The 16,841-nt window shown below is 39.0% G+C and overlaps 2 protein-coding genes across 5 annotated transcripts in view; one reads left to right on the plus strand and one right to left on the minus strand.

Moving 5' to 3' along the window:
* Positions 1-16,841, plus strand: part of LOC119240793 (olfactory receptor 4D5) — a 388,728-nt gene that overhangs the window by 292,374 nt on the left and 79,513 nt on the right. The window lies entirely within an intron of this gene.
* On the minus strand, positions 882-1,814 carry LOC119242094 (olfactory receptor 8D4-like). Its single transcript, XM_037507875.1, has one exon. The coding sequence runs from the start codon at positions 1,812-1,814 to the stop codon at positions 882-884; it is 933 nt and encodes a 310-aa protein (XP_037363772.1).

Genomic DNA, 16,841 nt, shown 5'->3' on the forward strand with positions numbered 1-16,841 from the left:
TTTGACACATTTTATTCTGCATGTGGTACATTATCTTCTTTATTGTATAACAGTTTCTTGGAACAATAAAATTTTTCTTTTTAATTCAAAATATGTGAGGAGGAAATTAAAAACAATGCATTTACATTTGGATTAAATACCAACACACAGAATTACACAGAAAGTTTTAAATACTGCACATATGTCTGGGGTACAGAAAAACTGATGAGTTTTAGATAAGATTGTATAAATATAGTATATTCATCTAGATAGTCTTAGTCTATTCCTCTGATCACCAGGCCAAAAACTAGGGCCTTATTGACCTAGCCCTTTGCTGGAGCTTCCTCACTGAATTCATGTTTGATACAACATTTAACTTTAATAAGCCCTTAAAAGACAATGAAAAAGTTCTTTTGTCGTAAATTGTAGTCATGATTTTTGTCACACTGTTTAGTATTTCCTATGCTAATGCCCATAAGAAAAATAATCTTTTAAAGTAAGATAAATAAGAGAAAATACTTTGTCTAATCAACAGGAATTTGCTGTGGTTTTTATCTGATGTGACAATTATATATGATTATTTCATTATTTTTATTGGCCTAGTTCACAAAACTAAACATAAATATTGATGTTCAATCCCAAAATGGAATTAAACATTAACATTTGGTATTTTATATTACATATTTGTTGTCTTGCATTTTAAAGCACTTATTTGTTATCTCAATATAAACTTTCAGATATTTATTCAGAAGTATATCTATATAAAACTTTATCAATAACTACATCTGTATTTTCACCTCACTTCAATTTTTTTAAATATTCAGAATATAAACACAAAACACATATTTATCTTTATAATGCATAAGTTATTCTTAAAAATCAATTCTTAAAAATCATATTAATTATGGAGATGTTATTCTCTTTAAGAGTTTTATTACGGCATTTTGGACTTCCTTATTCCTCAGGCTATAAATCAGGGGGTTCAGCATGGGAATCACCATAGTGTAAAATACAGATGTCACTTTCTCCTGGATGGCTGAACTACTGGAAGCTGGTTTGAGATATGTGGAAATGAGAGATCCATAGAAAATAACAACAGCTGTCAAGTGGGAGCCACAGGTGCTGAAAGTTTTGGACCTGCCCTCTTTAGATTGGATGCGGAGGATGCTGGAGATGATGAAGGCATATGAAATGATGATTGTCATGGCGGGGGTTACCATGTTAAATCCACCAAGAACATAAAGCAAAAGTTCAATGTACGTGCTGGAACAGGCAAGCTTAATAAGAGGCATGATGTCACAGAAATAATGTTTAATGACATTGGATCCACAGAAATCCAAAGTTAACAAACATCCCTCAAAAATCATGGAATATAAACAACATACTGAGAAGACACCAGCCACCAGTAGAGAACAGACTCGCGGGGACATGATGACATTGTAGAGCAGGGGGCTGCAGATGGCGACATAGCGGTCATAGGCCATTGCTGCCAACATGTAGCACTCAGAAACGGCAAACATACAGAAAAAAAAGAACTGAGTCATGCATCCAGAATAGGAGATAGCTTTATCTCTGCTGAAAATTCCTACAAGCGTTTTTGGAATAACAACAGAAGAATAGCAGAAATCTATGAAAGATAAACTGCTGAGGAAATAGTACATGGGAATATGAAGTTGAGGACTCAACCCAATTATGGAGATCATGCCGAGATTCCCCACCACGGTAACTATATAAATCCCCAAGAAGAGGAAGAAAAGGGGCAGCTGAAGCTCTGGTTGGTCAGTTAATCCTGAAAGAACAAACTCGGTCACTGTGGACTGATTTCTTATCCCCATTCTCCTGTGGAAATCTGTAGAGATCAAAGAGGAAATAATCCAATTAGACAGGCAGAGACCCAGCTCAGCTCCCATTCCTGAATTCAGGTTCTACATTCCCTTTGCACCTGATCTGTACCTCCATTGAGGACAGATTCTTACCCTCCAGAAAGTCAGTAGTGAGATTAAACAGTCGGAAAGCTTCTGGCTACCTACAGATTTAGAAACCATGCATAAACTTTCATATCCAGTCCGGGGCCTCAAATTCTTTTAGCAAAGTATAAAACCTTTAAGTCTACTGTTAGAAAGAAGACTAGTGCTAGATACCATGGAGGAGGTTTTCCAAAGCAAATCAGCTGAGGAGGGGCATAAAGAAAGGGCTCTGGGCTGAGAAAATATCTCTGCCGAGGACACACTTGCCTAGGTGTGACCTCATTCCAGTATTTCAACAGAGGAGCTGCTTCTTGTTAAGGCCTGTAATGATTTATGGGCTAGGTTTCCAAGTATGTTCAGCAGGTTATTAATTCTGGGGCTGTAATAATAGGTGTACATGAAGTAAGTATCCCAGGATGCTATGATTTCATACATGCAGAGTTAAACAAGTTTCTTCACTGGAGGGTATTTCAGAACCTCCAATACAACTATAGAACACAATAATTTCAAGCTTAGAGAAAAAAGTGTCATAGCATTATATTGCTCAGTGCTGATGAGGAAACTAAGTTTTCATACTAATTGTCTCTGATTCATCTAATCCTAAACTTACTGCCTGGTAAGAAGCTTATTCATGAACTTCAGTAGCTGCGTAGTAGAATGGCAGCCTCCTCAGCCTGTTTTTGCTCTTGAATCTCCAACTGCTTTCTGGGCTCACTTGACTTTTCTCAGCGAGCCTCTGAGCTTTAATGGGGATTTAATGCACCCCATGTAGTGCTGCCACTTTTAGCAATGCAGCATCCCAGGTATTTTGTGTTTCTACGGTAGGGTTTCTGTGGCACCCAGTTTCACCCAGAATTCTCCCAGGGTTGGGCGGAGGTGATGCTGCATGTTCTTTGTTCAATCTCATTGTAATTTCTGAAAATCTGACCTGTCTTTTTCTTTTTCCCAATGATGGACTAACTCCTGAGTCCTCTCTTGTCCCTCTCTCCCTGTTTCTCTTTTTCTTGTTTTCCCAATGATTAGGAAAGCCCCACTCAGACAGCTGCTTTAATAAATTCTCCAGTCCAGGATCTACCTGTCTCCATGCTTTTCTCTAGGCTTTTCAAGAAGCTTATCATGTCTTCCTTCTTCTAGTCTGTTCCTGCTCTATAGGACACACTTCCTCTGGGCCACTGGAGTTCCCCACGATGTTGGTGCCTCCTCCTGATTTCTCAAGTCAATTTAAACAAGGAAGCTTCTTAACACTGCACATGCCCTCTCAGCAAGTTCCAATTCTGTGGAAGTCTTCACTCTCTGATCTGCTCTCTTTTTTTCTTATCTTGAGGGATGAAGCTAGAGGAATCATGTGCAAAAGAGTGATAGCCCATTGTGCCTCGAGTGTTAGTAGCATACTCTGGAGTCCTCTTTTTCCCTTGTCCTTGCCAAATAGGTGCAGTCCAGTCATAGAGAACACACAGAGAAATATCAGAGGTATCTTCAAGAGGACTGTGTAGTCACCATTAATCTGTTTCATCGTGCTTTCACACTGTCCTTAGTGTTGTAGACAATATGTACTCTCATCAGTGTGCCACAAAGTATTATTATCAGGGCGATAAGAATATTACAAAGGTAGAATCTCAAAAAGTAATGACAAATAGAAATATGTTTTTCATTGATGGGTGATTTAAATGATTCTACAAACACATTTCTTAACTAGTAAAAACAAATGTTTAATGTCAATTGTAATGCTATTGTTTATTTACCTGAGGTAGGGAAATCATTTCATTTTATTAAGTGATGATATAAAAATCATTATTAAGTGATTTGCACTCTGTTTTTACTGAATCTTTGTAGTCATAAGGTATTTTATGCTGCAGCATTTCCCATGTCAAAGGACCCACAATTCAGTGCTCAATAGCCTCATGCTGCATATGTGGCTATAATTTCAGCAACACGGGTTTGGAAAATTGTTTTTTCTAAATCTCACTTTTGTCAAATATCAACTTGCTCTTAGAATGAGGAAAAATATAGTACAGAAATATAAGAAAGAATACTGAACCAGAAATCACTATATTGAGATTCATCAACAACTCTAAGATATACATTATAATATTTGAGCATCCCTCTGAGATTCATATTTTAATCATTTAAGAAAAAACACTTCAAGGGATTATTGTACAAGTTAAAGAAGACAATTTATGAGCAGAATTTGTGCAGTACAAGATCTATATAAATATATTTGTAGTATTACAATACTCTTTCATGGGTGTGATTTCACTTATTAATTCATAGATTAGCCTCTAAGGCCCTTAGACAATATGAGTGGACAGTGCATACTGAGTCCAGATGGACATCCAAGGCCTGCTCCCTCTAGACCAAGGCTCAGTGACCTGCAAACATGCAGAAACCTTTGTGCTCATGTGGACGATCAGAGCTGATTTTCGAGCGTGTCTTAACAGCTACACAATATGCACATCATACCTCTGAAACTCACCTTTCCCTTCTGAGGACTTAGCTGAGCGTTGCTTCTCCTAGCCTCATCACATTAGGGATAAAGATGGAATAATTATACCATTTGATCCTTCAGTGTCTAAACAACCACAAGTAACATGAGTCTAGTGTTAGTAAATCTGTGAATCATCTCAGTTTCAATATTTTACGTCTCGAAATATAAAGATGAGGAATTCCCATGGGTTTCTTATCTCCCGAGGTTTAGTAGGCTGTGTAGTATAAGACCTTTCATTTGATGGTCTTTCAAACTTTTTAATATAAGGACCTAATCATGTTATGTGGTCACAGTTCTTGAGTAATGCATGGCATGTCCTAACATTCAAATATATTTAGAATTGATTTAGGTTTTAACAAAAAGAAACCAAATGAAAAAAGAATATAATTTTCAAACAGAAAGTTTTATTAAATAGAACTAGTTTCCTATTTACATATTTTTATAGGACAAATAATGGAATCTTTTGTGTGGCTGCCATTGATTGGGACAAGATACATTTTAGTAACAGTCCCTCAAAATGTTGCAATCTATTGGGCTGAGAATAGCCTAATGCATACCTCAAGAAATTGTGGGATGAATAAGCACCATGGTGCCCTATGGAATATAATGAGGAATTGTGTGTTCTCAGAGAGGGAGCAAATCACTACTCACCATAGAGAAAATGACAATCTTTATGTATGGATAGAATTTCTTAATTAATAAATTAATCAATTAAGAGAATACATTGAAACTCAGAGAATACAAAGGGACATTAAGATATAGGCAAGGTCATCTGCACTGGGATTCTGTATCTCCCATCCCAGTACTAACCAGCTCATGTCCTGCTTAGCTTCTCCACCCATATAGGACATCTCCAGGGTGGTTTGGCTGTGGACAAGGTGTTGTAGCCAATCAGAATACAATTTTTTCTCCTCTCTAAAGTATATCATCGGAGGGCCTCCCTGGTGGTGCAGGCAGTTGAGTGCAGCGCTGCGAAACTGTCCGCAGCCTCTGCAGTGCTGGTTCGATCTCGGCCAGCGGGGAGATACCCACATGGTGCAGACCTCTCCTGTCTTACCTGCTGCTCCCCTCAGCAGTGTATTTCAGTCAGTCTGCCTGTTCTGTTCCCCACTCTGTCTCTGGTGAATCCTCTCACCCTCCTGTGCATCTGGCTTGTACCCCAGTTCTTGTGTAAATAAATAAATCTTTAAAAAAATATATATCATCTGAAAGTGGTGACCCAAGAATGATACAAGTGTAAAGTCAGCTAACCTAGTATAAATCCAGGATGGTTAGAAAGGTGGTTTAGTTTTTGATTGATACTTTCTGTTGTTTTTTTTTTTAAACTCTTTTAAGTTAAGCATTTAGTTGGCATATTTTTCTTTAGGCTGGAAAGAAGCACAGGGCCTTCCCACTGCCTCCTTCCACTGTTGCAGTCATTATATTAGCACTAGTGAGAGTTGCTGCTCCATGTGTACATAAAAGCACTATTTGGGTTATTCTCCTTTAGAGGAGATTTTCTCTCCATGTTCTTATTTTCTGTTTGAACCTCTCTTTGCTCCTGTCTGCACCTGAAAGCACTGCATGCTCAGGTAAAGCTCATCTTTGAAAATACCATATGACAAGGAACCTTTTGGGTGACACTGCATGAGATTAAGATTGAACTGTACAGGTCTCCCTGGTGGTGCAAGGGGTTAAGCACCGCACTATAAAGCAATCCGCAGCCACTGCAGCATGAGTTCGATCCCCAGCTGGCCAGGGAGAAACCCACATGGTGAAGCAGACCTCTCCTGTCTCGCCCGCTGCTCCCCTCAGCAGTGTTTTTCAGACGGTCTGCCTGTTCTGCTCCCCAGTCTGTCTCTAGTGAATCCTCTTACCGCACCCTGCCCCCATCTCTGGCCTGTACCTCAGCTCTTATATGCATAAATAAATAAATCTTAAAAAAATATATTGAACTGTACAATTTCATATTGTAGTACTTTGAGTCCTATCCTCAGGGATTCCAGCCAGTGTAATATGTCTGTTTTTATAAGACAAATGTTATACAAATTATCATAACCTGGATAGTGAACAATGCTTACTGGTATCTGCTTAACCATCTGCTAAGTAGTGATTTTTACTATGTTAGGACTAAAATTTTTACCTTGCAAGTTTGACCATCCTTAAAATAGTCTACTGCTCTGATTTACCTGATTCAGGTCTCTTATAATGGTAGCAACTCAAAAGAAATTTAGTAATTTAAAAGGTGTTTTAAAGCATTTCACTGTGCCTAAAATATCATTAAAATGATAACAATCAAGAGTATTTTACAAAGGAGTTTCAAACTGTATTGCCAAGAGAACGAAATTGCACATAAATGGAAAATTTAAATTTTTCTGGAAGCCCTTTTTTTTAAAAAAATAAAAACAGGAGGGCGGAGCAACATGGCGGCGAGGAGACGCTGCGAGTAAGATCTCCCATTAAAAAAAGTTAATAGGGAGGAAAAGCGGCAGGTCCCAGTGAGAACTGGGACACGGAAGATAAACGGACGACTCCAGCAAACTGCCCGAAGAAGAAAGTTGCCATAAAAGAGGACGAGAAGGGAGGGAAGCGCAGAACCCTGCTCCCCTCCCCCGCCCACAAAGTCGGCACTCTCCGACCAGCAGAGAGGAGGGAAACAACAAACCAAAACGGCCAACAAGAAAAACGGACACAGCAAGCGGGACTGTGAGTGGAAAGGAACTATTGCAGCCACCACACCCCGTGAACGGGAGCTGAGGCGAACCCTGCAGGATCCGCCGCGGAGGTGAGCTCCAGGCGCCATTAAAGAGAGCCCCGCCCCCCAGGAGGAGATCAGCCCCAGCACACAGCCCCGGCCGCCCGGTAAGCTTGCCCGGAAAGTGGCGCGGATCCAGACCGGATCGCAGCTGCCCAGGTCCCCGCGCCTGCGACCTAGGCTGCGGGGAGAGGGCGGAGGCCCTCCCTGAGTGAGCAGGAACCAGGCGCCCAGGCAGGGGAGCGGGATTCAAAAGGCGCCATTCCCGCGCCACTGATCTGGGCTACAGCCCGCGTCCTGGAACTGAGGGCTTTGGAACTGAGACCCGGGGCACGAAATTAGGGGCGTGGGTTCCCCATGACGGTGGGGCACAAGGCAGACACAGCACCCCAAAGCCGTTGAGGTGTACCCTACCATCCCCGCTCTGCTCCCTGTCCCACGGGGTGGAAAATCAGCTCCCCAAGGGCTCCAGGAGAGATCTCTGGCGCCACCTAGCGACTTGACCCCAGCACAGGCTCCTGAAGGAGCTAGTGGCCAGCTGGGGAGTTAGCCCACACCTGGCTCCTTCCGAACAAGTAGTCTGAGCCCACAGGGAGAGCGAGCACCCACAGCCGGGGCAGACCAGGCGCGCAGAAGAGTGTGCCTGAGACCAGACGCGCAGGGAGTGTGTCCCACATCACCATTTTAGAACAGGGACATTTCTTCAGTAAAGACTACCTGCAGAAGGCTTCCTCAGGAGCCAGAGGTGAGCGGGGGAAGTTCGCCCATGCCAGACCCCCTCTGGCCTGCAGTCCAAGCCCAGAGGGGAGCAGGAACCCACCGCCGGGGCAGACCAGGCGCACAGGGGAGTGTGTCCCCACATCGGCATTTTAGAACAGGGACCTTTTCTCCATTAAAGGCTGCTTGAAACTGACAGATGACTCCTGGAAGAACCAGAGGGGAACAGAGAAGCCCACCCAAGATGCCGGCCAGTCCCAACAACACAGTGTCCCAACGCATACGGCAAATTAGAAAACAGACAGTAGGGAGGAGAAGAACCACACGCAACCTAGCAACTCTCCAGAGAAAAAGCACACCACAAAAAGAAAGCCAGCCCCCAGATTGCAAAGACAATAACTTGGAAGAATTTCTGAGCCTTCCAGAAAGAGAATTTAAAATTGCCGTGATTAAAAAACTGACAGAAGTCATAAAGGAAAACAATGATAAGGGAAAAATAATCAACGATCAGAAGAATGCAATTGAGTCCCTAGAGAGGGAAAACAATGGTCAGAAGAAAGAAATTGAGTCCCTAAAGAGGGAAGTAAAAGAAATGCAGGAGATCAAAGAATTAATGGAAGAACTAAAGAATTCTGGGAAAAGCAATGAAAGCAGAATAGATGAAATGGAAGAACGAATAAGTAATCTTGAAGACACAGAAATAAAAAGAACCAAAAACAGAAAAGGAAAGAGAAGTACGAAGGAAAAAGAACGAAGAAAGACTTCGGGAACTATCTGACTCCATGAGGAAAGGAAATATAAGAGTTATAGGAATACCAGAAGGAGAGGAGAGAGATGTAGGAACAGAGAAAATATTCAAAGAGATAATTGAAGAGAACTTCCCAAATGTGAAGAAGGAGCTGAAAATTGATATACAAGAAGCAAGAAGAACACCAAACTTCCACGACGAAAGGAAAAATACAGCAAGACACATAATAGTAAAGCTCCCAAGAATCCAGGACAAGGAAAAAATAATGAAGCTGGCAAGAGGGAAGAAACAGATAACATTCAAAGGAAAACCAATCAGGCTGACATCAGACTTCTCCGAAGAAACACTACGGGCAAGGAGAGAGTGGAGGGACATAGTCAACAGACTCCAAGAAAACAGATGCCAACCAAGAATACTCTATCCCGCAAAGCTCTCCTTCCTCTTTGAAGAAAGAATATGGACCTTCCCAGACAAACAGAAACTCCGGAATTTCATTGCAACTAACCCCACTCCAAAAAATACTACAAGGAGTCCTAAAGCCAGAACCTCAGAGGGACGAATAACAATGAAAGAAGGCCAAAAAAAAAAAAAAAGTTATTAAAAAAATAAAAAAATAAAAATCAAAGGAAAGACAAACACAATGGCAAATACAGATGTTAACATATCAATATTAACTCTAATGTAAATGGACTAAACTCTTCAATAAAAAGACACAGAGTGGCAGCCTGGATTAAGAAACAAAACCAACCTTTTGCTGTCTCCAGGACACATTTAGCTACAAAAGATAAAAATAGGCTCAAAGTTAAAGGATGGAAAACAATCCTACAAGCAAATGGACCAAAAAAGAAAGCAGGAACAGCTATACTTATATCAGATAAAACAGATTTCAAACTCAAAAAGATAAAAAGAGACCCCAATGGTCACTACATTATGATCAAGGGGACAATACTTCAAGAAGAAATAACACTCATTAACATATACTCACCAAACGAAGGAGCACCAAAATATATCAGACAACTGTTGTCCTCTCTGAAAACAGACATCAGAGAAAACACATACGTAGTGGGAGACTTCAACACACCACTATCAACAATGGATAGATCAACAAGACAAAAAATAAGTAAAGAAACCAAAGCTCTAAATAAGGACCTAGAGCAATTAGGCTTAACAGACATCTATAGAACACTAAACCCCAAAAAAACGGAGTACACATTTTTCTCAAGCGCACACGGATCATTCTCCAGGATCGATCACATACTGGGGCACAAGACAAACATTAACAGATACACCAAGATTGAAATCATATCAACCATCTTTTCTGACCATGAAGGCATCAAACTAGAAATAAACCATAAAAAGAAGGCAAGGAACTTTCCTACCTCATGGAGATTAAAAACCACACTACTGGAAGACCATTGGACTAATGAGGAGATCAAAGAAGAAATTAAAAAATTTTTTGAATTGAACGACAAGGAGGACACTAATATCCTAAATGTATGGGATGCAGCAAAAGCAGTAATAAGAGGAAAATATATAGCAATAGAAGCTCACATCAAGAAACAAGAAAGAAACAGAAAACAACCTCATCTCGAAGCTCAAAGATCTAGAAAAAGAACAACAAAAAAACCCAAAACCAGTAGAAGAAAAGAAATAATAAAAACCAAAGCAGAAATAAATGAAATTGAAACTAAAAAAACAATCCAAAAGATCAATGAAACCAAGAGCTGGTTTTTTGAAAAAATCAATAAAATAGACAAACCCCTAGCCAGGCTCACAAAGGAAAAAAGGGAGAAAGCACAAATAAACAGGATCATCAATGAAAGAGGAGAAATCACAACGGACACAGCAGAAATCAAAAGAATAATCAGTAACTACTATGAACAGTTATATGGAAACAAGTTTAACAATCTAGAGGAGATGGACAAATTCCTACAACTCTACAATCACCCAAAGCTAGATAAAGAAGAAATAGAACACCTAAACAGACCAATTACAATTAGCGAAATTGAAATGGTAATCAAAAACCTCCCCAAAAACAAAAGCCCAGGACCTGATGGATTTACAAATGAATTCTACCAAACATTCAGAGACGAATTAGTGCCTATCCTTCACAAATCTTCCAAAAAATTTGAGAAGGAAGGACAATACCAAACACGTTTATGAAGCCAACATTACACTAATACCAAAACCGAACAAGGACAACACAAAAAAGGAAACTACAGCAAACACACAGGAAACTCCTCAATTGCCTATGAACACTGATGCAAAAATCCTCAATAAAATTTTAGCTATCAGAATCCAACAATGTATCCATAAGATAATTCACCACGACCAAGTTGGATTCATTCCAGGGGCACAAGGATGGTTTAACATCCGAAAATCAATCAACGTTATCCAACACATCAACAAAAAGAAATATAAAAACCATATGATAATATCAATAGATGCTGAGAAAGCTTTCGACAAAGTGCAACACCCATTCATGATAAAAGCCCTTGAAATTCTGGGGATACAAGGAACATACCTCAACATCATAAAGGCCATCTATGACAAGCCAACAGCCAGTATCATTCTCAATGGTGAAAAGCTGAAAGCAATTCCATTAAGATCTGGAACAAGACAAGGATGTCCACTCTCACCATTGCTTTTCAATATAATACTGGAAGTCCTAGCCAGGGCAATAAGACAAGAGAAAGACATCCAAGGAACCCAAATAGGAAAAGAAGAAGTCAAACTATCACTATTTGCAGACGATATGATAATTTACATAGAGAACCCCAAAAACTCACACAGAAAAGCTAATTCAACTCATCAATCAGTTCAGTAAAGTGGCAGGATACAAAATCAACACGCAAAAGTCAGTAGCCTTCCTATACACAAACAATAAATCTGAAGAAGAAGAAATCAAAAAGACCATCCCTTTTGTTATTGAAACAAAAAAAATCAAATATTTGGGAATAAATCTAACAAAAGAGGTAAAGGACCTATACAAAGAAAACTATAAAACACAGTTTAAAAGAAATAGAAGAAGACACAAAGAAATGGAGAGACGTCCCCTGCTCATGGATTGGAAGAATAAACATTATTAAAATGGCATCCCCAAAAGCAATATACAGATTCAATGCTATTCCAATCAAAATTTCAATGTCATTCTTCAAAGAAATAGAACAATTATTGATGAAATTCATATGGAATCACCAAAAATCCCGAATAGCCAAAGCTCTCCTGAAAAAAAAAGAAGGGAATGGAGGCATCAGACTCCCAGACTTCAAACTATACTACAAAGCCATAATCATCAAAACTGCATGGTATTGGAACAAGAACAGACATACAGACCAATGGAATCGAATAGAAAATCCAGAAATAAACCCACAGATTTATGGTCAACTAATCTTTGACAAAGGAGCAAAGACTATGCATTGGAGCAAAGAAAGTTTGTTCAATAAATGGTGCTGGGAAAACTGGGTCGCTACATGCAAAAGAATGAAGCTGACCACCACCTCACACCATACACAAAAATCAACTCAAAATGGATTAAAGAACTAGACATAAGACCTGAAACCATAAAATATATAGAAGGAAATATAGGCGAAACACTACGTGATTTGCACATCAAAGACATCTTTACAGACACATCACCCAAAGCAGTGATAGTGAAGGCAAAGATAAAAAGCTGGGACTACATCAAATTAAAGAGCTTTTGCACAGCAAAAGAGACAATAACAAAAACAAAGAGTAACCCCACCAACTGGGAGAACATTTTTGCACCCAACACTAATGATAAAGGACTGATCACAAAAATCTGCAAAGAGCTGATGAGACTCAACAACAACAAAGAAAATAATCCAGTCAAAAAATGGGCAGAAGAGCTTAAAAGAAACTTCTCTGAAGAGGAAATGCAAATGGCCAACAGGCATATGAAAAAATGTTCAACATCACTTGTCATCAGGGAAATGCAAATCAAAACTACCATGAGATACCATCTTACACCAGTGAGAATGGCACATATTAAAAAAACTAGCAACAACAAATGTTGGCGAGGGTGTGGAGAAAAAGGAACTCTTCTGCACTGTTGGTGGGAGTGGCAAACTGGTCCAACCACTGTGGAAAGCTGTATGGAGATTTCTGGACCTACTAAACATAGAGCTTCCATATGATCCAGCAATTCCACTCCTAGGTATTTACCCAAAGGACACAGAAACATCAATTCCAAAGAACACCTGCACCCCTATGTTTATAGCAGCACTGTTTACAATAGCTAAGCTTTGGAAACAACCCAAATGCCCAAAAATAGATGACTGGATCAAGAAGATGTGGTACATATATACCATGGAATATTACTCAGCATTCAAAAAAGATAAACACATGCAATTTGCAGCAACATGGATGGCGCTGGAAGGGATCATGCTCAGCGAAATAATAAGCCAAAAAGAAAAGAAAATAAGAAATACCGGATGGTCACTCATAGCAGGAATCTAGAAAACTTAAATAAGGGACCAGGAAAATGAATAACTATAAGAAAGAAAGGAAAATCAAAATCAACAAAAACTATGAACCAGAGACACTTTTAGGGGGGCGGGGGTGGGAGGGGAGGGATTGGGGTCAGAATGGGGGGGCTGCAATTGTATGGGGAATATAACAATAAAATTTATTAAAAAAAAAAATAAAAACACACAGTTGAAGTCAATTTTAATGCTATAATTTTTTCAATCCAAATCATCTCATTTTAAAAAGTAATGATATCAAAGTTATAGCTAGGTGTTTCACATTCTTAAAAAAAATTCTTTGGGGCCTCCATGGTGGCACAAGGGTTTAAGCACCGCACTATGAAGCAATGCACCGCACTATGAAGCAATGCACCACACTATGAAGCAATCCTCGGCCTCTGCAGCATGAGTTCGATTCCCGGGGGCCAGGGAGCAACCCACATGGCGAAGCAGACCTCTCCTGCTCACCCGCTGCTCACCTCAGCACAGTGTATTTCAGTCAGTCTGCCTGTTCTGTTCCCCACACTGTCTCTGGTGAATCCTCTCACCACCCCTTCCCCTCATCTCTGGCCTGTACCTCAGCTCTTGTATGCATAAATAAATAAATCTTTAAAAAATTCTTTGGATTTCATAACATATTTTATGCTTCAGCAACTCTAAAATCAAAGTAACGACATTTCAAATGCTTAGTAGTCACACGTACATATGTGGCTATACATTGAATAGCACAAGTGTAGAGTTATTTTTTCCCTAAATCTGACTTCATTCTCAAAAATCGATTTCCATTTATTAATGAAGAAAAAATTACCAGAAGTAGCAGAAAGAACACTAAACCATAAATTACTACATTTAGTTTGTAATAGGATATTTTCAAAGATGAGTTTACTTGAGCATGCAGTGCTTTCAGGCACAAAGAGGATCAAAGAGAGGTTCAAAGTAGAAAATAAGAACATGGAGAGAAAATCAGCTCTATGGGAAAATAACCCAAATATGCTTCTATGTAAACATACAACTCTAAGATTTACAGTATAACATTTGACTCAACTGAATGTCTCTCTGAGCTTCAGGTTTTAATCAGTAAGAAAATAAACAATTCAAAATATTGTTGTACAAATTAAATAAGACAGTTAAGTTTGAACACAGTTTGTGCATTGCAAAGTCTGCATAAACATACTTGTAGTATAATTCTATTTTCCTTGCCTTTCGGGATGTCTGTGATTTCACAGATTAATTCACAGATTAGTCTCTAGGGTCCTTAGACAAGGTTAGTGGACAATGCACACTGAGTCTGGATGGACATCCAAGACCTGCTCCCTCTAGACCAAGGATCAGTGACTTGCAAACATGCAGAAACCTTTGTGCTCATTTGGACAATCAGAGTTGATTTTCGAGCATGATTTAACACCTACACAATATGGACATCATACCTCTGAAACTCACCTTCTCCTTCTGAGGACTTAGCTGAATGTGGCTTCTCCTAGCCTCATCATATTGGGGATAAAGATGGATTGATTATACTTTTCATCCCTCAGGATCTAAACAATGATTCTACAAGAACCAGGATAAATGTAACTGTAAGTTCTCTAATTATGCAAATATTTTATCTCTGGAATATAAGGCCAGTAGTTCCCAAGGGCTTCTTATCTCCTGAGGTTTAGCAGCCTGTACAATTGTAATAATTGTCATTTGCTGGCCTATCAGAGTCTTTTAACATAAGGAAACATAGTCATGTAGTGAGGTCATATTTCCAGAGTTATGCAGTGGGTTTAATCCAAATTTAGAATATGTTTAGTTTGCCACAATTAGGAAAATAAGTGAAAAAAAGAATATTTTTTTCATGGTCAGTATTATTAACAACAGAGATTGTTTCCAGTTATATGGACTTTTAAAGGATAAATGATGGAATCTTTTTTACTTATCTATCAGTTATATTTTGGACATCTATTTTGACTGGGTCACTGACAGTGGAATCAACAATATTCATCAAAATGTTGTAATCTAGTGGCAGAGTATTGCTCAAAACACCCACCAAGAAATTATTGAATGGATGAGCACCATGTTCTCTGTGGAACAAATATGAGAAATTGTGTGTGCAAGAGATGGAGCAGATCTGTACTCTCCACAGTGTGAAACACAATCTTTTGGAATAGTAGTTTTAATTTTATTCAATTATTTATTTTTAAATATTAATTGAGGTAACATTTGGATAAACCCTCCAGGCATTGCAAACTTAGTGCTCACAAAATCTCCCACCTAGTCCACTGTGCTTCCTTCCTGCTTTATTCTTACCTCCCTCCACATCCCCTGTCTCCCTGAACCTTCCATTCTATAGTCAGCCTTCAAGGGTGAGTTTTTAAGCTTGTCTATCTGAGTCTTCAAGTACTCTGTATTCCACATATTACTGACACCATCCATTACTTATATTTCCTTTTGTCTTATTTCAGTTAACCTTCTTTCCAGCTCCATCCATGCTAGTTTATTACTGAGAGCATAATCCCTTCTAGCTCCATCCATGTTGCTGTGAATGGCATCAGTTTATCTTTTATGATTGCTGAGTAATATTCCATTGTATATATATATATATATATATATATATATATATATATACCACATCTAATTGATCCAGTCATCTATTTGGGGACATTTGTGTTGTTCCATAGCTTACCTACTGCACAAGAGCTGCAGTAAACATAGGGGTGCAGGTGTCGTTTTGAGTTAATGTTTTTGTGCCCTTTGGGTAGGTTCCTAGTAGTGGAATTGCTGGGTCATATGGTAGCTGCATTTTTTGGTAATTTGAGGGCCCTCCACACAGCTGTCCATAGTGGTTGGATCATTTTGCACTCCCACCAGCAGTGTAGGAGAGTTCCTTTTTCTCCACATCCTCGCCAACATTTTTTGGCTAGTTTTTTTTTTTTTTTAATATGTGCCATTCTCTTTGGTGTAAGGTGGTATCTCATTGTGGTTTTGATTTGCATTTCCATGATTTCAAGTGATGTTGAACATTTTTTTCATATGCCTGTTGGACATTTGCATTTCCTCTTTGGAGGAGTGTCTTTTAACTCTTCTGCCCACTTTTGACTGGATTGTTTACTTCGTTTTTGTTGAGTCTCCTCAGCTCTTTGTAGATCTTTGTGATCAGTTTTATTGTGTGCAAAAATTTTCTCCTAATCAATGGGATGTCTGTTTGTTTTGGTTAATGTCTCTTTCGCTGTACAGAAGCTCTTTAATTTGATGTAGTTCCAGCTGTTCATCTTTTCCTTCAATTTCTTTGCTTGAGGGGATGTCTTTAAAGATGTTACTGAGATGTATGCCATGTAGTATTTTGCCTATATTTTTTTCTATATATTTTATGGTTTCAGGTTTTATGTCTAATTTTTTAATCCATTTTTTGTTGTTTTTTGTGCATGGTGTGAGGTAGTAGTCTAGCTTCATTTTTTTGCACGTAGCAATCCGGTTTTCCTAGTACTATTTATTGAGCAAACTGTCCTTGTCCCATTACCAAAGATTAGTTGTCCATACATGTGTGGTTTTATTTCTCTGTTTTGAAAGAGTTTGTGTAGGATAGGCACTAGTTTGTTTCTGAACATTTGGTAGAATTCATTTGGTAAGCTGTCTGATCCTGGGCTTTTGTTTTTGGGGACGGTTTTGATTACTGTTTCAATTTCACTGCTTGTAATTGGTGTCTTTTTATTGAATGAATTTAGACTATTTGCATTTAGATTTA

Source organism: Talpa occidentalis, unplaced genomic scaffold (genome assembly GCF_014898055.3).
Source record: "Talpa occidentalis isolate TD23 unplaced genomic scaffold, MPIMG_talOcc4v2.1 talOcc4.12, whole genome shotgun sequence".
NCBI lineage: Eukaryota > Metazoa > Chordata > Mammalia > Eulipotyphla > Talpidae > Talpa > Talpa occidentalis.